Source organism: Schistocerca cancellata, chromosome 1, assembly GCF_023864275.1.
Source record: "Schistocerca cancellata isolate TAMUIC-IGC-003103 chromosome 1, iqSchCanc2.1, whole genome shotgun sequence".
Taxonomy (NCBI): domain Eukaryota; kingdom Metazoa; phylum Arthropoda; class Insecta; order Orthoptera; family Acrididae; genus Schistocerca; species Schistocerca cancellata.
In genome coordinates this window covers 611,440,005-611,464,300 of record NC_064626.1, presented here as the reverse complement: position 1 = coordinate 611,464,300, position 24,296 = coordinate 611,440,005, and the positions used below count along the sequence as shown (strand labels likewise).

The following is a 24,296-nucleotide window of genomic DNA, read 5'->3' as shown; positions in this document are numbered from 1 at the left end:
AAGACGGTAAGAAATCAAGCTGCAAGTTTTGTCCAATTCCGTGTCTCTGGCAAACTTCCATACAGAATTGTACTACATGCTATACACTCTATCCCCAGTATACAGATGAAGAATAATTACTTGGCTTTAGAAGTCACTGCCTTTTTCGGGTGTATATAGCTCCTAAACCAGGTAAGTGCGAGCTGAAAATAGTAACTCTGCGTGAGAGCAGGAACTTTTATATGATTAGTGAGTTCCCTATATTGGGAAAGAAGCAAAAGGACCTCAAGAGCCTATAGCCGTTCATTTAGCAGTCATCGACTAGTTCAATTCACGGGACCAATCTTAATACAACGATGAGCAATTAGTTCACATCTATTCAGTTAGCAGAGGATATGCTAAAAAATCATAAAAACGCAGTTGTGAGAACAGTCAGACACAACAAGAACGAGATACCTCATTCCTCTTTGCGAACAGAAAGGAGGAATTGCTGCAATCGCAGTTTTGCTATCGTGAGAAGCTGATTCTTGTATCATTCACGACAGTAAATATGAGAAGCTGTTATTTTACTTTCAAAAACACAATCAGGCAACACAATAAGTCAAGAGACCAAGAAACCGAAAATATCGAAGTTTTATAACAGTAAAAAGGAGGGCTAGATACTTTGGACCAAATGGCGTATTGCTACACAGTGCCACGCAAAACCAGAAGTTGGTCTCTGAGGTTTTCTTACGTTATGTTGGATCAGGCGGGAATAAATGCAGTGGTACTGTTCATGGCAAGAAGTAATGACAGAAAAGATCACAAGAAGACAATACTTCTATCAACTTGGGCTTCAGATGTAGCAGGAACGTATGAGGAGAAGGCTGACCAGAAGTATGCCTACTGAGCTCCGCTCAAACGTTAGGGATCGACTAAACATCGAAAAGGACAGCTGAAGTGCCTAAAAACATTAATAAAAGTGCTGTTGTCACTAGAGCAAAGGACAGAAAAACAAAAATTTTGTGTTCAAAATGTAACAAGCCTGTGTGCCTAGAGCACTGTGCGGATTATGTTCTTTGTGTAAAAACACGTAATTGTAAGCTGAGAGCAAGTGTTTAAGTGCTAAATCAAATCAATTATTGCATTGATTCAATTAATATATATTAAATACCGTGTTGCAAGATATGAATCTTTTTCATAACTTATATATTGAAAATAAGGAAGTGTGTACTAGAGTCCTGCATGACCGAGTAAGCGAGCACATAATACGAGATGGGGCGAGCACACCCTAACTGGATAGGCTGCCCGCACTAGTTTTAGTGACCGAGCATAGAAGCCGTGACCGAATACGTAGCACGCAACTTCAAACACATTACACGTGTCATTATCCGTGTAAGACTGCAGCCAGTACGGGCTTCTCATTTGTGGTGTCTCTCTCTCTCTCTCTCTGCAATCATGCAGTGCGAGGGAACCAGTGCAGTAAGACGTAAGATTGAAATCAATGTTTACACGTTGAAGAGACGGGAAGGTCTAAAAAGCCAAGTACGGACCATATTTTTGGTGGTTGTAGACGAAAACAGTGCGTCTACTGGGTACGTATCGTGCATAAACTGCTCCACATTATTTTGTTTCCAATCGCGAACCACTCTTTTAAAGAAACACAGTTGCAAGAAACCGCACAAAGGTACAGCTCCTTCAGGAATACCGGCAGTAATAAAAAATAGTATTACAGCAAAGTGTGTTGCAATGTGTGTTAAAGATATGAGATCTTTTAATGCTGTTTGCGGTGAAGGTTTCAGAGAACTAGGCCAAGAATTAATACATCTAGGAGCGCATTATGGAAAAGTTAACGTGGGAGATGCCATGCCACATCCCTCTACTATGAGCAGACATGTCAAAGAACAAGCTGATGCAGTACGAAACAGTATAATGCCTTCTGTTATTGCGGAAGTTATTAATAAAACATGTGCTGCGACAGTTGATATGTGGACTGATTCGCATAATCAGGTGCACTATTTGACTCTTACATTTCATTACATTAACACAGATTGGTCTCTTGTGATCAATGTTTTATTTACAACAAAATTCCTGGACGTTAGGAAGACGTGAGTAAATATTATAAAAGAAAGTGCTCTATGAATTTAGCTGTGTAACGTACCCGTTCTTGGAAACGTTACTTTTGTATTAAAAGAGAGAGAGAGAGAGAGAGAGAGAGAGAGAGAGAGAGAGGCGTTGGATTTGTACAGTAAAGTACAGAGCAGCGAGCCGGGGCGAGGCGAGGTGAGACGTCAGCGGTGACCGGTCATGCTCGGTTATCCGCGTGTCCGGAATCCGGTCATCAGACATGGGGCGAGTACGTGACCGAGCCGAGTCGTGTGGGGCCGGACACGAGCTGCTCGGTCCCCCCGTCAACAGGCGAACCGTGACCGGTCAAACATGGAGCGTTGCAGCACTCTAGTGTGTACCATCTCCATTATTTGGACATCACAGCCACAGAATCAAATTGTGTAAACAGTATTGTCGTGTAGCTCACCTTCCAGTTGGGTCTAGGGAAGCCGCTTTGGTAGCCACCGATGCCAGCCACTATGGTCTCTTGCGCGTAGAGCGCCGTCAGTCGCGTGTCATCGAAGCAGATGTCGGTGAGCTTGACAAAACCGGTGGACAGCTGGAAGCCGATCTGCAGTAGCGGGTAGACGCCGGCCGAGGCGCCACAGGTCTGCTGCGTGTCCCGTTGCGTGCTGTCGGGGAGGGAGCTGCACTTGAGGTCGCTCAGCGCGTAGCTGCGCCCGTCCACCGAGAACGTCGTGCCGGACACGCACGTCGCTGTCGCCTGCACACACGCAACACAGCGGTCTCTTGAAAATAAATCTCGAATGGTTACCATCTGTTGTGAAAACAAGTATCAGATTCACTTTTTCTGCGTGTTCTTGTCAATTCAAAAACCGAAACGGACGGAAACATTTGACAGGCTAGGAGATGGAAGGGATAGGGGTGAATTGTCGTCATAATTCGAAACTATATGCATAAAACCAGGAATTACTTCAAGTGAGAACGAGAAGCATGAACAAACTATTAACAAGCTTCAGGTTGCGAGATACTGGTGGTTAGAATGTATACTACATATTAAAATGGGACGTGTGACTACAGATCCGCACATGTCGGATTCAGTGCCCTAAATTCATCCAACATCATGATCGATATTACGTCCAGCCTCGTTGTCAAGTATTTGGAGTCCAGGAATCCTGTGTACTCGGTTTGCTAGACAAACATTCAAACAAATCGTGTTAATGAGTTTTATTGTGTGTGAAATCTTATGGGACTTAAATGCTAAGGTCATCGGTTCCTAAGCTTACGCACTACCTAACCTAAATTATCCTAAGGACAAACACACACCCCCATGCCTGAGGGAGGACTCGAACCTCCGCCGGGACCAACCGATGAGTATTATTACAAAAAGTAAATTACAATACTTAACTTTTGCAATTACACGTATGAGTCTCGAGCAAAGGGTGACATACGAAATAATGAATCTTTTTCGGTATCAACAATTCCAAGTCTGTGCTACATAGAAAGTACAAGCGGAGCAACTAGAGTTGACACTTCTATCCATCTCCCTAACATTGAAGCTGCTATTCAACTGGGCGTTACCAGTCGATCGCGTCCCTCTTCACATAGGGTCCGCTGCTGCCGCGTTTTCGTCCTGGAGAGGAGCACGTCAGCGTGCGATTGGCTGACGTCTTCTCATAGCCATCTCTTCTCAATCATTCCCGACTAGAGTGCCGGCACTTGACTTTACGCCGTAACAGTCGATAGCCTTTCTGCAGCGTATTTGACCTCTTTCAGTATTTAGTAAAGCTCAGTTCGTAGTAATTGGTGCAAAGTAATCACGTAAAACAAAAGTAATATCTAGTGTTCACCAAGGAAACCTGCTGTTGCTAATCTACGCAAACAACTTAAGACCCAACCTGAGCAGCCCTCTTAGATCGTTTGCAGCTTATTCTGACATTCACAGTCTTGTAAAGTCGGCAAAAGACCAAATTCAATTGCAAAATGATTCAGATGAGATATTTGTATGGCTTGATAGTGGTAATTGACTGTAAAAACGAAAAGTGTGAAGTCATCCGCATGGGTGCTAAAAGGAATCAGCTAAATTCGATTGCACAGATCTAATGACTGTAAATTCAACTAAATACTTAGGCATTATAATTACGGATAACTTTATTTGGGACTTCCACATGGATAATCTTATTGGTAAAGCAAACGAAAGACTGCGGTTTATTGCCTGAACGCTTAATAAATGCAACAGGTCTACTAAAGATACTCCTCACGCTGACACCTGACTGCTCACTTCTGGAATACTGCTGCGCGGTGTGGGTTCCACATCAGGTAGGATTGATCGGTGGCCACAGAAAAAGTTCAAAGAAGGACAACTCGTTTTGTATTATTACGAAATAGAGGACAGAGTGCCACAGATATGATACACGAATTGCGGTGGCAATTGTTTCGTTGTGACAGCATTTTATAATGAACTATAACTAACTCTCCACAATGAGGAAATCAAAGAAAAACTGGGAATGAACTCTATAGATGTAGCAGTCAGGGCGAACAGGCTTAGATGGTGGGGTCATGTTACACGAGGCACCAATGTTAGCACTGAATAGGGGATCATGGAGGAACTGTATGAGTTGGGCTATGCTCCAGACTGAACGCTGAAAGGCATAATCAGTCTTAAATGATGATGATGATGATGATGGCTTTAACTCACCAGATTCATCCTAAGAGTGTGAAAATATTGTTTTTTGATGCCCACCTACTTAGGGGTCATCATAATAAAATAAGAGAATCCAGAGCTTGCACGGAAAGATTTAAGTGTTCGGTTTCCCGCCATCTTAGAGAGTAGAATGGTTGGGTAATAGCTTGAAGGTGATTCGATGAACCCTCCGTCAGACATTTAATTCTGAATTTTGCAGAATAATCACATCGATCTAGATGTAGATGCCCGACATCAGAAATAACTAAATCCGACACATTACAAATGTGTGAGTTTCTCATTAATCATTGACGACCTGCATGAACAGGGATTAATTTTCCCCAACACAAGCAAGGAAATTCGATGTGTCAGTCAACGCATTTCTTTGGGGTAAAAAAACAGGTCTGATGAAGGGATCACCCGTAATGGCACATTACGCACACTCTCCGAATTATTTTTGAATGTGACTACTGATACCTTGTTTCCAGCTTCTCTAGCCCCTGCTGCAGTTTCTTTGTCCCTGACCTCTTGCGTGTAACTAAGCAGCAGAAAGCACTTCTGGAGCTTTTCCGCGAGATTTAGTATTGTTTGGACGTGAACCATGGAATATGAGAACATCAGCAAAGACGAGAATCAATGCGACTGAGATGTGACACTATAGAAGGCCTTAAAGATTAGGGTACTGATAAAGTAAGTTGTGGTTCTCCGCAGAATCGGCAAGGAAAGGAGTGTATGGAGAACAATAAGAAGGAAAAGGGACAGGATGGTACTACATGTATTAAGATAACAAGGAATAACTTCCGTGGTTCGTGAGGGAGCTGCATGAGCCAAAAACTATAGGGGAAGACAGAGGTTAGGATATATCCATCAAATAAATGATAACGTTGGATGAAAGTTGTGCTCTAAGGTGAAGAGGTTGACACAGCAGTGAAATTCGTGACTGGCCGCATCGGATCAATCAGAAGACTGATGACCCAAAATAAGAGAAAAAAAGACTAAAAATGACGCTCTCCATTCATTACCTAAAAGTAAGAAAAACGAGATACTTGCTTGTTAGGACGAAGTGGTATAGCCTGATGTAATTAAAAAACTTACAATTGCGGATTGAGTTCAACTTTATTAGCTTACTTACATATTACATCCGTCAACATATACGAGGGTTGACTGAAAAGCAATGCCTCCACCTTCGTAACTCTTCAACAGTTGGCAGCATTGGTAAGCGGCAGGTACGGGCTTGCTCCGTAGCCTCTTCTCTACAGCTCCAGTTGGCGGGAAGCCTTAGCGTTGAACGGTTGTGTTGTAACAGTGTAAAGTAAGGAATCTTGCGCAGACGGTCGGTCAATGCGATTTAAGCAACGTGCAGGCATTGAATTCTTGCCAGCAGAAAGTGTCACCCCAAAGGAGATTCATCAAATCGCATTGACTGACCGTCTACGCAGGGTTCCATACTTTACACTGTAACAACACAATTGTCCAACTGGAGCTGTAGAGAAGAGGCTACAGAACAAGCCAGTACCTGCCACATACCAATGCTGCCAACTGTTGAAGAGTTACGAAGGTGGAAGAATTGCTTTTCAGTCAACCCTCGTATATTTTATTGAAAATATCCATTTCTCTATGACTAACAGCGCTATTGTACCAACTACATTGCTGTATTAATGTTCATTTACTCACTGAAAGAAGCCTTTTTCACTGAAGTCGATTCACACTTTTTGTAGAAATTATTCAGTTTGAACATCGTTACACAATAGATGAGAAGATAAATACAATTGTTACAGTAGCAACAGTTAAAAAAAAAATACTTAGACCCAAACAAGTAGGAGAGCTATAAGGATTCTAGCACAGTTATGACCCTTTATCTTTTGTGGCATCGATGTGTTACCTTCAATAGAAGTGATATCACTCTTCTTTTCTCTTCTCTAACCGTTTGCTCCACGCTATACCCCTACGTTACGTACCCCCTCCCCTATTCCTCTACCCTGCTGCCACCGCCAGACACTTTTCCATTTCCGCTCTCCCCCCCAAAAAAATTAAAAAAAACGTTAACTGATTCCAGTTAAGATCTAGCTTAATGGTATTTATGTTAATTAATGATTCATGCCCCTATACCCCTATCGTGTATAATTAAGCTAACTGGACAAAATATTAATTATCCCCCCCCCCTTTACCGAGCGAGGTGGCGCAGTGGTTAGACACTGGACTCGCATTCGGGAGGACGACGGTTCAATCCCGGGTCCGGCCATCCTGATTTAGGTTTTCCGTGATTTCCCTAAATCACTCCAGGCAAATGCCGGGATGGTTCCTCTGAAAGGGCACGGCCGACTTCCTTCCCCATCCTTCCCTAATCCGATGAGACCGATGACCACGCTGTCTGGTCTCCTTCCCCAAACAACCAACCAACCTTATCCCCCTTAAAAGACAGCATTGGCTGCTGTGGAGCGCTGTAGGTGGTGTTTGGCTGTCAGTCACATGTCCCTCCACTGATGCAAGCCATGACAGTGAAGTGGTATGTGTCAGTCAGTTGTATGGAATCAGCGGAGTTAAATAGATTGATATAGAGTGTCAGGGAGAAGATATATATTTGAAAATACCCATGACCACACTGTGAGTGAAATGTTCAGATTTATTGGTGTACCAACACTGACAGTCCAATGTGCCTACGCGGCATGGTGTACCATTCACAGCTAAGTAAAATGGTGTAATTACAGTAGCTGGAAAACAAAACCTAACTGATACAGTCTGGAGATGAGTGACACGCTTTGCCAATGAAACTGGTTTCAAATACAGCAGGAATTGGTGTTGTCAGTGAATGTAAGTCTTTCTCAACAAATTTCGAATCAGATATTGGGAAGCACACTACATGCATTTGCCATCTGGACATAGCACGAAAAAGGCGATTTTGCACAGCGACGCAAGTAAAGCCGCAAGTCTTCATTGGCCAAATGGCCAAACAATGCAAAAACTAGACAATAGGTTAGTGGAATGTAATCCATCGCAAAATTTGCGTCTTTTCAAATGATACAAGGCATGGAGTACACCACCAACCCAATGAGGAATTTAACTGGCGGTGTATGGAAGTGTAGGTCGGCCTGGAAGTAATTCTGCGAGGTTTTGGGAAGGCTTTTCTCTCAGTGACTCAGACCTACTCATTTGGGTTACTATTAATTTGAACCAAGATAGTTTCAACATTCACAATGATGACACTGCTGTCATCCAAGACTCCAACAGCCACATTCATAGGGCAGTACGAAAGTGTTCCTGATTTTACAGGTACAAAGACATCCTACCGCACCTCACTTGACGCACCACATCAGCCAGTCTTTATCCCGTTAAAATGTCTAGGGGTATGTGCAACTGTGGTTAAAAATCAGCAATTAGCATACCCAAAATTTAGCAGCTTACCAACGAAAGGCTTCAGCTGTGTATGGCGTACCTGAAGAATCTTGTGGAATTTCTTCTTCACTGAGCAGGGTTCATTATTAAGGCTAGAGGCGATGTTACACGGTATCAGTTTGCTATCTCCCGGTGTGACTAACTTTTTGTCCAGTGTGCTTATGCTGGTTTCAGGGAAGCTATAAAATTATTTGACAGTCTTTCGCATGAATACATATTTCAAGATCACTAATTCCATCAATAAATTACGTGGAACCAAGATTAAACCAAGTATCATTTTAGAAAAAGTACTTTACGGTATAAAATATGTTTCAAATTCTGTAAAGATCATTGCTGTCTTTACTTCACTGAAATGAAACTGTCTGCTTGCCAACGTTTTGGTGCAGATTACATGATCAGTCATCTAGACACATTGTCTCATTGTCTGATAGTCCTGTTTCACTTGACGGTGATAGCTTCATAGTGGGAAGATTTCAGTTATATTACATCATGGTCAGACAGAGATTCCGAAATCAGATACAGGCGTATTCAGGAGCAGACAAACTCAGATCAGAATATAATAGTGATAAAGAGTAGACTGAAGCTTAAGACATTCGCCAGGAAGAATCAATACGCAAAGAAGTGGGATATGGTAGTACTACGCAATGACGAGATACGGTGAAGTCCTCTAACGCTATAGATACAGCAATAAGGAATAGCTCAGTAGCCAGAACAGTTGAAGAGGAATGGACATCTCTAAAAAGGGCCATCACAGAAGTTGGGAAGGAAAACATAGGTACAAAGAAGGAACTGCAAAGAAACCATGGGTAACAACAAATACTTCAGTTGATCGATGAAAGGAGGAAGTACAAAAATGTTCTGGGAAACTCAGGAATAAAGAAATACAAGTCGCTGAGGAATGAAATAAATAGGAAGTGCAGGGAAGCTAAGATGAAATGGCTGCAGGAAAAATGTGAAGAAATTCAAAAAGAAATGATTGTCGGAAGGACGGACGCAGCATATAGGAAATCCAAAACGTCCTTCGGTGACATTGAAAGAAAGGGTGATAACATTAAGAGTGCAACGGGAATTCCACTTTTAAATTCAGAGGAGAGAGCGGATATATGGAAAGAATACATTGAAAGCCTCTATGAGGGGGAAGATTTGTCTGAATGTGATAGGAGAAGAAACAGTATTCGATTTAGAAGAGATGGGGATCCAGTGCTAGAATCAAACAGAGTTTTGGAAGACTTAAGATCAAATAAAACAGTAGGGGTAGATAACATTCCATCATAATTTCTAAAATCATTGGGGGAAGTGGCAACAAAACAACTATTCAAGTTGGTGTGTAGAATGTATGACTCTGACGACATACCATCTGACTTTCGGAAAAGCATCATCCACACAATTCCGAAGACGGCAAGAGCTGACAAGTGCGAGAATTATCGCACAATCAGCTTAACAGCTCATGCATCCAAGTTGCTGTTAAGAATAATATACAGAAGCATGGAACAGAAAATTGAGGATGCACAAGATGACGACCAGTTTGGCTTTAGGAAAGGTAAAAGCACTAGAGATGCCATTCAGACGTTGCGGTTAATAATGGAAGCAAGAGTAAAGAAAAATCTAGACACGTTCATAGGAATTGTCGACCTGGAAAAAGCATTCGACAATGTAAAATGGTGCAAGATGTTCGAAATTCTGAGAAAAGTAGGGGTAAGCTATAGGGAAGGACGGGTCATATATAATGTGTACAACAGCCAAGAGGGAATAATAAGAGTGGACGTCCAAGAACGAAGCGCTCGTATTAAAAATGGTGTAAGACAAGGATGTAACCTTTCGCCGCTATTGTTCAATCTGTACATCGAGGAATCAAATGGTTCAAATGGCTCTGAGCACTATGGGACTTAACTGCTGTGGTCATCAGTCCCCTAGAACTTAGAACTACTTAAACCTAACTAACCTAAGGACATCACACACATCCATGCCCGAGGCAGGATGCGAACCTGCGACCGTAGCGGTCGCGCGGTTCCAGACTGTAGCGCCTAGAACCGCTCGGCCACTCCGGCCGGCATCGAGGAATCAATGATGGAAATAAAAGAAAGGTTCAGGAGTGAAATTAAAATTCAAGGTGAAAGGATACAAATGATACGATTCGCTGATGATGTTGCTATCTTGAATGAAAGTGAAGAAGAATTACATGATCTGCTGAATGGATTGAACGGTCTAATGAGTACAGAGTATGGACTGAGAGTAAATCGAAGAAAGGCGAAGGTAATGAAAGTAGTAGAAATGAGAACAGCGTGAAACTTAACATCAGGATTGATGGTCACGAAGTAGATGAAGTCAAGGAATTCTGCTACCTAGGCAGTAAAATAACCAATGGGGGACGGAGCAACGATATGCGATTTCATTTGGAAATAAGGAGGTGCTCTGAAAGGCCTGAACGAGATTGCATTCCCTGAAAAAAAAATACTGCACCCAAAGACCGCTCCTCAATACAGGCTGATAAAAGTGAATCTGGCATTGCACCTGTGCCGATGCATTTGGAATTGTGCCTTGAAAACTATGAATATGGGGAAAAGTTTATCACTTAAGTAAACGTTATTGACGGTTTTATGTGCGGCGAGTGTACCAGAAGCTAAAAACTACTCTGCTCCGATTCAGTTTAAAATTTCATCGAAATAGTATTGAGTCGGCACCTGAAACATAGGTTCCACATAAAACGATTTTGCAAACTCTTTGCCATGCTAATAGAGATATTGTGTTCTTTGTTGCGCCGCATATGTTTGAGCTGCGCTTGTGGTTCTGTCGGTAGTGCATATTTGGCATGCTTACACGCCGCTGCACCTAAGTTGTACGAAATGTTATTATCGGGTCAGTTGTTATCAAAGTGCATATATCTGACAAAACACGAGAAAATTAAATGAAGAAGTAACCAGGGTTCTTCAAAAACATATTTTATGCCAAATTTCGAAGGTACAATCTCAAACCATTGTTTGCCGTACTACGCTGCATATGCCTTTGTTCTATCACTGTACTCATTATTTATCATAGTATTTCTTATTATGCGTAGATCTTAACATTATATATAGTTCCAAGATCCACTTCTTTTTGAATAAATCTGCTTACTTCTACACGATAATGATGTCAATGATGGGTTAGTTAATCCATCACAGAACGTGTGATGTTTATTAGCTGCATGTAAACTATTAAAACACTTCGGCAATTTGTGCGTTGACGATGATAAATTGATGTTTAGGAAACACGCCATCCAGCCTCAGAACGGCTAAAATCTCCTACCTGGCCGGCAGTCGCACCCTGCATGACTACTCAACTACTCGGGTGGATGCAGTGAATCAGTTCACCTCTACTGGCCACCAGCCATATTAATACTGATGCTTGCACTGCCTCATTTAAGGTCATCAGCCTGGAAGCCGGGCGGACAGCGAGAGTATCAACCGTCGGGTTTCCTCTCACAACTCAACCTCAAGAAGCGTGCCTCATGAAAGATGCTAATTGAGGTGTGAATGGCGTGAAATTGTGTTTATTAACGAGAGCAGATATTCTTATAGTGACAGCAATGCGCATGTGAGAATGCAGCATAAACGAGAAAAATGGCAATAGCTGAAACGTTTGCGGAAAGGATGCAATGGGGTAGGGGAGCCATAGTGCTAACTCATTGTTGATATAACACTCAACAGTGGAGGTTACATTCAGAAAATCATTCACCTCGTTTCATTCACATGACTGAAATGCCAAAGAAATGTCCTTTCCACAATATAATTTCCAAATCTACACTTTTCCCCTTATCCAACGCGTTTCTAAAATAATTATAAGCTTCCACATCCAGAGTGATCATCAGACCTGTTCCCTAGTGTAGACATATCCGATCTGAAGGGACTGCGTCTGATCTGGTTTGCAATATCGTGAAAATTCACTAACCAGAAGAAACATCACATGCAAGAAATTTGGAAGGGTATCTCCTACATGAGACGTGACACGTCTGTGATGATCTTGAAGTAAAAATACTGGAATGCCTAGTGGATTCTATAGAAGGTACTGAAATCGTCGTCGAAGACTATCTCTAAACAAAACTAAGATATTTCACTGTGGCTATTCGTGTTTTTCGACACTAGAATTTCATAGCGTACATCTAGGACAATTTTTCAAAGCAAGTAAGGGATATAAACAACGTAAGAAAAGTGGACATCTAAAAGCTGAGAATAAATTATCAGTGAAAGCACAAAGCATATTTTACTCCTACCTTTACCACAGAAAGTAAAAAGGAACAACAAATGCTCACAACCTTTCAACATGATTTTCTAATAAAAGCGAAACTTGTCTTGTACACTTAGGACAGAAAGAAATAAAGGTAATCAATTGTGCCGAAATGTATCCCAAATGTTTGTAAATGTTAGAGCACTCTGCTTCTCTTTTCAAGACCCTAGATCGTCGTTAATAAAAGAAAATTATTCCATAATACAACAATAGGTGTTTCAAACTCTTGACAGACTATTAATGACGCTGAAAAACTCTCGCTTGTTGTCGTAGTGTATTAATGATGCTGAAAAACACTGGCTTCGTGTCGTAGGCTGCACACAGAATAACGTGCCCAGTAGATATGCAGTGAGCAGGTCACACGTGGGGTGGATGATGGTTGTGGGAGTTGTGGGCAGGTGCAGTGGGCGAAATGCCGAGCACTAGAGGGAAGGTGCCGCTCTAAATTGAAGCCTACACTGACATACTTTGTGAATATTAAGTGGAACCCCTACATGCCGATAATCGCATGGTGACCGCATAAAAAGATCTACTGCCACCTCTATTTTGGTTGGAATCTAAGAAGGATTTCTCCGGAAATGCAACAAAACCAACGATTTATTGTGGCCCAGCTTGTTAACCATTTGTAACTTTCAGACAAGCGTCATGAGTGGCGATTTGTAACCTACTTTTCTCTTGTTTCCATGTGTAAGTGTGCTTCTTTTGCCAAAACACAGCAGAGTTTACAGAATGTCACCTCACTGACATGTTGTGCAGACGCAGATAATTCTGAAACAGTGGTTTATTAAGTGAAGAACTGAGGACAAGTAACATCAACAGCATATGATAAAGTACATCCACGTCACCAAACTAGATGTGTTCAATGTTCAAATGTGTGTGAAATCTTAAGGGACTTAACTGCTAAGGTCATCAGTCCCTAAGCTTACACACTACTTAACCCAAATTATCCCGAGGGAGGGCTCGAACCTTCGCCGGGACCAGCCGCACAGTCCATGACTGCAGTGCCTAAGACCGCTCGGCTAATCCCGCGCGGCTAAATGTGTAACATCTTCACTTAATTTGTTCCAAAATCCACAGCATTTCTCGTTTCACCACTTATTGATGGCCTTCAGAAATTACATTCTTTCATCGAAAAAGTCTGTCGTTAGTGGAATAACACAGTAGATAATGAAGTTCTGCATAATAATCGTATGGCAAAAGACTCTTTTCTTCGCGTGCTGTCATTTGCCAAAAAGTCATTTCGATACTTCAAACTGTTTATGAAACATCAGGAATGGTATGGATATTGCACTCTGGCTTCAGACTGGCACGCTCGATCGCAAACGAGTGTGCTACATCAGATCAACTTTCTCTGTATTGTTGACAGATCGAGACTTCCACCAGTATATAAAAAAAATTCAATACGTCAGCTAAATTCCATATGCAGCAACGTACACTATTGGTCATTAAAATTGCTACACCACGAAGATGACGTGCTACAGACGCGAAATTTAACCGACAGGAAGGAGATGCTGTGATATTCAAATTATTAGCTTTTCAGAGCATTCACACAAAGTTGGCGCCGGTGGCGACACCTACAACGTGCTGACATGAGGAAAGTTTCCATCCGATTTCTCATGCACAAACAGCAGTTGACCGGCGTTGCCTGGTGAAACGTTGTTGTGATGCCTCGTGTAAGGAGGAGAAATGCTTACCATCAAGTTTACGACTTGGATAAAGGTCGGATTGTAGCCTATCGCGATTGCGGTTTATCGTATCGCGACATTGCTGCTCGCGTTGGTCGAGATCCAATGACTGTTAGCAGAAAATGGAATCGGTGGGTTCAGGAGGGTAATACGGAACGCCGTGCTGTATCCCAACGGACTCGTATCACTAGCAGTCGAGATGACAGGCATCTTAACCGCATGGCTGTAACGGATCGTGCAGCCTCGTCTCGATCCCTGAGTCAACAGATGGGGACGTTTGCAAGACAACAACCATCTGCACGAACAGTTCGACGTCGTTTTCAGCATCATGGACTATCAGCTCGGGAACCATGGCTGCGGTTACCCTTGATGCTGCATCACAGACAGGAGCGGCTGCGATGGTGTACTCAACGACGAACCTGGGTGCACAAATGGCAAAACGCCATTTTTTCGGATGAATCCAGGTTCTGTTTACAGCATCATGATGGTCGCATCCTTGTTTGGCGACATCGCGGTGAACGCACATTGGAAGCGTGTATTCGTCATCGCCATACTGGCGTATCACCCAGCGTGATGGGGTAGAGGTGCCACTGGTTACCCGTGTCTGTCACCTCTTGTTCGCATTGACGGCACTTTGAACAGTGGACGTTACATTTCAGATGTGTTACGACCAGTGGCTCTACTCTTCATTCGATCCCTGCTAAACCCTACATTTCAGCAGGATAATGCACGACCGCATTTTGCAGGTCCTGTACGGTCCTTTCTGGATACAGAAAACGTTCGACTGCTGCCCTGGCCAGCACTTTCTCCAGATCTCTCACCAACTGAAAACGTCTGGTCAATGGTGGCCGAGCAACTGGCTCGTCACAATACGCCAGTCACTACTTTTGATGAAGTGCGGTATCGTGTTGAAGCTGCCTGGGCAACTGTACATGTACACGCTATCCCAGCTCTGTTTGACTCAATGCCCAGGCGTATCAAGGCCGTTATTACGGCCAGAGGTGGTTGTTGTGGGTACTGATTTCTCAGGATCTATGCACCCAAATTGCTTGAAAATGTAATATGTCAGTTCTAGTATAATATATTTGTCCAAGGAATACCCGTTTATCATCTGCATTTCTTCTTGGTGTAGCAATTTTAATGTCTAGTAGTGTATTATGTAATACACATCAAATGCAAGACCACGGAGACCCCTATTTTTCATTGCAAACTTTTTGTAATTTCGGGCAGTGTCTTACTTTGAAATATTACAATAACTATGATCTTTGCAAAAACAGACATAATGTCTTATGGGATAACAGCAATCAGTGATTTTATAATGTTACTTAAAATCCGTCTTGATAGCAAAAATTTTTTTTTTATTATTCATATGACCGGTTTCGGTTCATTCAGAACCATCTTCAGATCTGTAAAAAGAAATTATATTAATTTACTATTTCACGGAAGCAAATGTTTTTCATCCTATCTAATCGACATCAAATGTACCAGAACGTACCTGATATTTCAGTTACAGGAGTAACCCGTCCAAATCCAGCAACTTTCACATGCTACGTCACATAAAATTGGTTGGCAGAGTGCACGTCATTTATATTAATTATAACACTATTACCGACATGTGGCGTCTGGTACATTTGTTACATTCCATTTGTACATACTGTATTCAGTAGTTCTTTTTTATATTAAAAATATTTGGTTAAAATATGTAGATGTCAAAGTTAAAATCTGTACTTGTCAGGATTAAAAAACAGTAAAATTATCATTTTTATACGATCTAAAAGCATAGGGCGATTTATTTATCTATGGTGCTGGTGTGAACTTGTTTTCGTGTGAAGATCCAGGCCGAGGGATGAGAGATGGTGCGCGGTGGAGAAGCCGGAAAACGCGTGCAGCGCCTGGCGTCGTTGACGGGGCCCTCCTGTGCGGCCCTCTTGCCCGCGGCGATGGACATCAGACGACTGAGCGCACCGCGGCACAACACCAAAATGGCGGGAACCACGGAAGCAGACCGTAGAGGAAAACAAATTCACACCAGCACCATAGATATATAAATCGCCCTATGCTTTTAGATCGTATAAAAATGATAATTTTACTGTTTTTTAATCCTGACAAGTACAGATTTTAACTTTGACATCTACATATTTTAACCAAATATTTTTAATATAAAAAGAACTACTGAATACAGTATGTACAAATGGAATGTAACAAATGTACCAGACGCCACCTGTCGGTAATAGTGTTATAATTAATATAAATGACGTGCACTCTGCCAACCAATTTTATGTGACGTAGCATGTGAAAGTTGCTGGATTTGGACGGGTTACTCCTGTAACTGAAATATCAGGTACGTTCTGGTACATTTGATGTTGATTAGATAGGATGAAAAACATTTGCCTCCGTGAAATAGTAAATTAGTATAATTATTTTTACAGATCTGAAGATGGTTCTGAATGAACCGAAACCGGTCATATGAATAATAAAAAAAAATTTTGCAATCAAGACGGATTTTAAGTAACATAACTATGATCGTTAACGAAATAAATGGCACATCCTCACGAGGCTGACATGTAAAACTGTAAGTAACGCAAAAATGTAACTTTCTTACTGAGTAGTTTCTGTAAAATCGTCAGAGGAAGATTTCAGTGCGGGTGCCTCGATTCTGCCGTCGTCGATCGGCCGAAAGCGGACAGACAATGTCGGCCTCTCCTTCAGAACAAGCCGGCCGCGGTGGTCTCGCGGTTAAGGCGCTCAGTCCGGAACCGCGCGACTGCTACGGTCGCAGGTTCGAATCCTGCCTCGGGCATGGATGTGTGTGATGTCCTTAGGTTAGTTAGGTTTACGTAGTTCTAAGTTCTAGGGGACTGATGACCACAGATGTTAAGTCCCATAGTGCTCAGAGCCATTTGAACCAGCCTTCAGAACAAACGCGTGAACACGACCAGCGCTTCGGATGAAAATTGGTCACTGCGCGTCGATCACCGTATCCTGTGCGGACTCTACAGTTAGTTGCCGGAACCTTCGATGCTTAAACCGGGCACGTGATCTAGCGGGTGTCCACGCGGTGTAACTGGGTTATAACGCGCGCGCCGCCTCACCTCTGCGACACCCAACGCGGTGAGGACGTTGCCGGAGCCCGTGCAGGCGAGGTTGAGTTGGTCGCCCTCCTGCAGCGTCAGCAGCTCGCTGGACACTTCCGGCTCCCAGAAGCCCTTCGCGTCGGCGCTGCCGCCCGGCAACAAGAACAGTGGCTGCGGATCCGGGAACGCCGACTCGTCGTTGATGTCCACCGAGCAGCCTCCAGCTCGTCCTGGGGCATCGGCGGGGCGCGTCATTGAAAGAAAAAGGCAAAAAATCAATAATCATAAAGAAATCGATCCTACTTTTTAGGTTTCTGTACTCCAGTCGGTAAAACGGTACCCTAGTAAGATCACTTTGTTGTCTGTCTGTCTGTCTGTCCGATTGTTAAGATCCCTCTTTCCCAGAAAAGGATACAGATATCTCACATACACGTCTACGTCCTTTGGCAGTATGAAGTTAAGCTTCTAACAAGGAGACGGCACGACCGTGGGGTCGGGGATTTATCTGAAATTTTGTGTGGTGAAAGAGGACCTCTAACACCTCAGGTGGTTAAAATATTAGGACGCACTACCCGGAAAATCCCGGGAAAAATCGATCCAAAGTTTCTTAGGTGCCTTATGAGTATAAAATGTTGGTCCATTGCCGAGCCGCCGTCTGGCGTAGATGTTTAGGCCTCGGATTCTTACGCCAGAGGTCTCGGGCACTTTTTCTTCATCTCTTTCATTTTCTTTTGTTATTCCACCAATTATTCAGAAAGTTTTGCAAACCTACATTATCTTTAACAAATTAGTTACATTAATGAATAAAACTTATTTTCTTTTTGTCCAACAACACAATTCATGGCGGTGGGTTTTCCATTTTTAATTGTAAATTATATGAGAGGAAACATTGGGTTTCTAATCAGAATAACAAAGTCGATTGGGAAACATTTAGTTTTTATACACATAATAATTATAAACAAGAATTGCAGTGGTAACTATCGTAAAAACAAACAAAGCAATAATTTTTGCGAGATCTTACGCAACATATAAAGGCCGATATTTTTCAATCACAGGGCGTTTGCAATAAATCTGTACAAAAACATGCCCCATTAACATTTACGAAAATTTTTTGAGTTTCTGATAATTTTGAGGCAAACCAGGCATATTGAATCATGTCTCGGAATATTGGTGATGATAATTGGCTGTGAATTTTAGAATGAATTTTTGTACAATCTTCTCGGGAATTAATTTCACTATTCTTCTGTAACAACGCGCTGCAATTTTGCAAGCAACAAAAGAAAAAAAAGTGCCGCAGGAGGAATCGAACCCAAGTTCTCTGACGTAAGGGTCCGAGCGCTAACCGTGTAGCCCAGACGGCGAGTCGACAATGGATCAACATTTTATACTCATAAGGCACCTAAGAAACTTTGGATTGATTTTTAACGGGATTTTCCGAGTAGTGCGTCCGAATATTTTAACCACTTGAGGTGTTAGGGGTCCTCTTTCACCACACAAAATTTCGGACAAATCCCCGACCCCACGGTCGTGCCGTCTCCTTGTAAGTGAATTCACTCAAAAGATACTGCCATTTATGTCACATGTTTCGGTACTCACAAATTCAGTCGTCAGTTTTAAATTTAATCCTCCAAGTTAGCTGCTAATAACTTCATTATACACTCCTGGAAATTGAAATAAGAACACCGTGAATTCATTGTCCCAGGAAGGGGAAACTTTATTGACACGTTCCTGGGGTCAGATACATCACATGATCACACTGACAGAACCACAGGCACATAGACACAGGTAACAGAGCATGCACAATGTCGGCACTAGTACAGTGTATATCCACCTTTCGCAGCAATGCAGGCTGCTATTCTCCCATGGAGACGATCGTAGAGATGCTGGATGTAGTCCTGTGGAACGGCTTGCCATGCCATTTCCACCTGGCGCCTCAGTTGGACCAGCGTTCGTGCTGGACGTGCAGACCGCGTGAGACGACGCTTCATCCAGTCCCAAACATGCTCAATGGGGGACAGATCCGGAGATCTTGCTGGCCAGGGTAGTTGACTTACACCTTCTAGAGCACGTTGGGTGGCACGGGATACATGCGGACGTGCATTGTCCTGTTGGAACAGCAAGTTCCCTTGCCGGTCTAGGAATGGTAGAACGATGGGTTCGATGACGGTTTGGATGTACCGTGCACTATTCAGTGTCCCCTCGACGATCACCAGTGGTGTACGGCCAGTGTAGGAGATCGCTCCCCACACCATGATGCCGGGTGTTGGCCCTGTGTGCCTCGGTCGTATGCAGTCCTGATTGTGGCGCTCACCTGCACGGCGCCAAACACGCATACGACCATCATTGGCACCAAGGCAGAAGCGACTCTCATCGCTGAAGACGACACGTCTCCATTCGTCCCTCCATTCACGCCTGTCGCGACACCACTGGAGGCGGGCTGCACGATGTTGGGGCGTGAGCGGAAGACGGCCTAACGGTGTGCGGGACCGTAGCCCAGCTTCATGGAGACGGTTGCGAATGGTCCTCGCCGATACCCCAGGAGCAACAATGTCCCTAATTTGCTGGGAAGTGGCGGTGCGGTCCCCTACGGCACTGCGTAGGATCCTACGGTCTTGGCGTGCATCCGTGCGTCGCTGCGGTCCGGTCCCAGGTCGACGGGCACGTGCACCTTCCGCCGACCACTGGCGACAACATCGATGTACTGTGGAGACCTCACGCCCCACGTGTTGAGCAATTCGGCGGTACGTCCACCCGGCCTCCCGCATGCCCACTATACGCCCTCGCTCAAAGTCCGTCAACTGCACATACGGTTCACGTCCACGCTGTCGCGGCATGCTACCAGTGTTAAAGACTGCGATGGAGCTCCGTATGCCACGGCAAACTGGCTGACACTGACGGCGGCGGTGCACAAATGCTGCGCAGCTAGCGCCATTCGACGGCCAACACCGCGGTTCCTGGTGTGTCCGCTGTGCCGTGCGTGTGATCATTGCTTGTACAGCCCTCTCGCAGTGTCCGGAGCAAGTATGGTGGGTCTGACACACCGGTGTCAATGTGTTCTTTTTTCCATTTCCAGGAGTGTATTTCATACAATCGGCCTCTTTCGGCAATATTGGTATTTCGAAGGACACCTGCGAATATTACAGTTGCGATATTTGTACGTAGTGTGAACTGCACATGTATACTTACATCTGGCTGGGCGTCATTGATGAATCCTTTGGTCAGTTTTTCTGTTTTTATAATGGTAAAATAAAGTCACGTAATATTTGACAGTTGTCAATGACGCTGTGTGTTTACAAAGTGATTATAGCCAGTCAGTGTTACGTATCCAAAGGCCACTCCCCCGTGGACCTAGAATCATGAACTTGATAGGAAACAAGTTTTCACAGTACAGGATAAGGAAAATATCCGAAAATTTGTAATTAATCACATAAAAAATATCAATATTTTGAACATGGATGACATGCCAGAGAGCTTCATTATTTGGTGCTTTTACAATGTGAAATTATGTTACACGTTTTTACTGAATAAGACAGATTTACATCTGTCGAAATCATGGTAAGAGGTTGAATAAAACCACCTTATGTTGCAATTCCTCGGCTACTCTGGATTTATTTATGATAAAAAATTTTCTTTTTGTCATTTCTTGTGCACCTATCTGTCTTTCCTCCTTTTCTTAGAAACAAGTAGAGATATCACGTTGCAATTTATGTCAGATGCTGTGATAAGGTCTATGTTTCCTTGGCATTCCCAAAACTTTAAGGTTCTAAATCAATGCAAACAGAAGATGCAGCGGTCTGTAAAGACCCCTTCTTCTCAGGAACGGATAGAAGTATAAAGTTGAAATTTATGTCTAATACTAAGTTCTATGGCCCTTGGCGGGGCAAATAATTTAAACCTCTGTCAGTAGAAGCCGGCCTGAGTGGCCGAGCGGTTCTAGGCGCTTCAGTCTGGAACCGCGCGACCGCTACGGTCGCAGGTTCGAATCCTTATTTTGCACTTACATTAAATATCCCGCTTTCCATAAGATACGAGTATCTCATGTTTAACTCGTATATTTGGATACAGTGATGTTGTTTGTAGTTGGTTTAACCATCAAATTAGTACATACTTCTGCTAATTATAAAATTTCTGAAAAATGATGACTAGTTCATATGACACTTCATACGAATACTTATAAATTTATTCCTTCGTGGTTTCTAAAGCCGGCCGCGGTGGTCTCGCGGTTCTAGGCGCGCAGTCCGGAACCGCGCGACTGCTACGGTCGCAGGTTCAAATCCTGCCTCGGGCATGGATGTGTGTGATGTCCTTAGGTTAGTTAGGTTTAAGTAGTTCTAAGTTCTAGGGGACTGATGACCACAGCTGTTAAGTCCCATAGTGCTCAGAGCCATTTGAACCATTTTTTTGGTTTCTAAACCACTTCCCTAAAATATTTTTCTGTATTAGTTATTTAAATTTTGCAAATAGTTGCATTACTTTCATGACGAAGAAACATTTGACTTGTCATTTTATTATAATAGTTTTTCTTCTGTAATTATGTATTGTGGCGAATAATTATCAGTAATATGTAAGTTCTGTGAGCACTGAAAGTATGAAGTATCAGTTATATCTCTGTTTTGTCTTATTTCCTAACAGTAATCATTGATTCTTGTTCTGTAACATGTGCTGCCCTATATGAAAATCAGTTATATACGAGATTTCAAATGGATCGTGCTTTCTTTTGTGTTAAGACACCAGCTGCCTTCCCGTGTAAGTCTTTGACATATATTTCATGGGTTTGCACATAGGTAAATGATGTGGTATGCGATTAACACCAGTTTTTTCGTAAGTATTACTTTCTACACCACCTGCACACAAAAGATTAATTTTTCTTATCTTTCTTTGTTTTTTGTTCTTTGTTTAATGCAAATACCGAGAAGTTGGTACGATACCCAAATCGGCTGTAATAAGAAATTGCTAATGAAACTCTGTGATGTCCTTAGGTTAGTTAGGTTTAAGCAGTTCTAAGTTCTAGGGGACTGATGACCTCAGATGTGAAGTCCCGTAGTGCTCAGAGCCTTTTGAACCATTTTGTCAGTAGAATAACAGGATATGGCCATATTTGTCACTTATCAAAACGTATAGAGAAACCATCTATATGTATGTGGGGCCTGGTGGCCTAGTGATAAAGCGTATGTGAGGATACCGAGAAGTCTCGTGATAGAATTTCGGTCGTACCACAGACTTTTCAGTATTCGCTTTAATGTAGCCTTCACCTCTCAACGTTGTGAGGAGTCACCGGAAACAACAGGCGGTTCGGACTACGTGTTAAGCTGTAGGTATCCTTTTCTGAGTTCGGTAATTGCTGTAAGTTACGGACACACAATTCTTTTGTTTTTTAGGGGAGGGGGTAATCTACACTCTCACTCAACCAATATATTGTTGCACATTTCTCATTTTATAAATTTAAATCTTTTTTAAAGAATATTCAGATTTAGAAAACAATAGCATAGTATGGAAATTTTTATCACATACGTAAGTTTTGAGTAAACAAGTTGCATTATGACAAAACTTTGTCAAAACACATAAAATCCTATGTATAACCTAAATTTTGTATGTTATTTATTTATGTCTGCCTGGAATGGGAAACATAAGTTGGAATTGGTAGCAGGACGTGACCGGGGTGTGACGCAAGATCTGATGGGCGAGAAAAGATTAATCTCAAAGTAAGGCGCCAGCAATCAGGAAGATTACTTATCTTTATTCTCCACACTGAGGCAGGCACCGTCTATTGCAAGTTCTAAGCCCAAGGTTGTCATATAAGATCTATACAATAACAAATGGTTCAAATGGCTCTGAGCACTATGCGACTTAACTTCTGAGGACATCACTTGCCTAGAACTTAGAACTAATTAAACCTAACTAACCTAAGAACGTCACACACATCCATGCCCGAGGCAGGATTCGAACCTGCGACCGTAGTGGTCGCTCGGCTCGCGACTGTAGCGCCTAGAACCGCACGGCCACTCCGGCCGCCCTATACAATAACACTTCGATATTAACACTGTTAGCGAGCAAGAGCGAGTGGCCGTGGCGTAAGTTTTTTTTTTTTTTTTCCTTTATTGGCTGGCAGCAGCTTATTACGCCGCTCTTCAGCCTACAGAATTTGTTTTAAAAACATGAAGATAATAAAAAATAATAACAGTTGGCGATAAAATCGGTGACTTAAAGGTAAAAATGGCAGAAAATTCTGGAGCGTATAACATAAAACACAGGGTCGATGAAGCTAATAAAACACACAGGAAGCAGAAAAACAATAGACAGACAATTAAAAAAACACGGCAACAGTCTGGGTTCTGTTCGCAAGACATATAAAAAGCACACCCAGCGACAGCATGATTTCTGTTCGCAACACTGTGGAAGGACGCACAACACCGAACACTCACTTAAACACTGCGCTAAAAGTTGGCACAAATACGACATACCACACCCGGGAGCAGGTGGGGGAAACTGGTCAGATGACGGGAAAAAGGGGGGGAAGGAGAGGAAAAGTGAAGGGGAGGGGGGAAAGGAGCCAATGGAAGAGGAGGATACATAAGAGGGGTGGGGGTGCTGAGCAGACGGGCCAGAGCTTGGGGAAGGCAGAGGAGGGGAGTACAAAAGGACTCGGGGGGGGGGGGGGGGAGAGAGAAAGGAGATGATAGGCGGGGAGAAAACACAGGATGGAAGGGGGGAGGAAGAGGGAGCCCAGGGAAAGGATGGAGGAAAGGAGAGGGGTTGAGGATCAGAGTTGACAGGAAGGATAAATGGAGGGAGAGAGGGCATCATCCGGGAGGGGGAGCTGATGGAAGCCACCTTGGGAAAGGAGATGTAGGGTGTAGAGATGGAGGGTAGGGGGGACACAACGGTGAAGACGTGGCAGGGGGCGGGGATGGGAGAGGAGAGGAGCAACCAGGGGGTGAGGGGGTTCAAGACGGCGGGAGGTGTAGAGGATGCGGATATGTTCGAGGAACAGGAACAGATGGGGGAAAGGAATGAGATCATACAGGATCCGCGTGGGAGACGGGAGGCGTATACGGAAGGCGAGGCGGAGTGCATGACGCTCAAGGATTTGGAGGGACTTATAGAATTTGGGGGGGGGGGGCAGATATCCAGGCAGGGCTGGCATAACAGAGGATGGGACGGATTAAGGATTCG

General features: G+C 43.2%; 1 protein-coding gene across 1 annotated transcript in view; it reads right to left on the bottom strand.

The window, feature by feature from the left end:
• Nucleotides 1-24,296, bottom strand: part of LOC126161954 (uncharacterized) — a 45,113-nt gene that overhangs the window by 10,785 nt on the left and 10,032 nt on the right. The window contains exons 2-3 of the mRNA XM_049918138.1: nt 17,142-17,353; nt 2,495-2,791 (exon numbers count right to left, since the gene is read on the bottom strand). Coding sequence (XP_049774095.1) covers nt 2,495-2,791; nt 17,142-17,353 — 509 coding nt within the window. The remainder of the gene's footprint in view (nt 1-2,494; nt 2,792-17,141; nt 17,354-24,296) is intronic.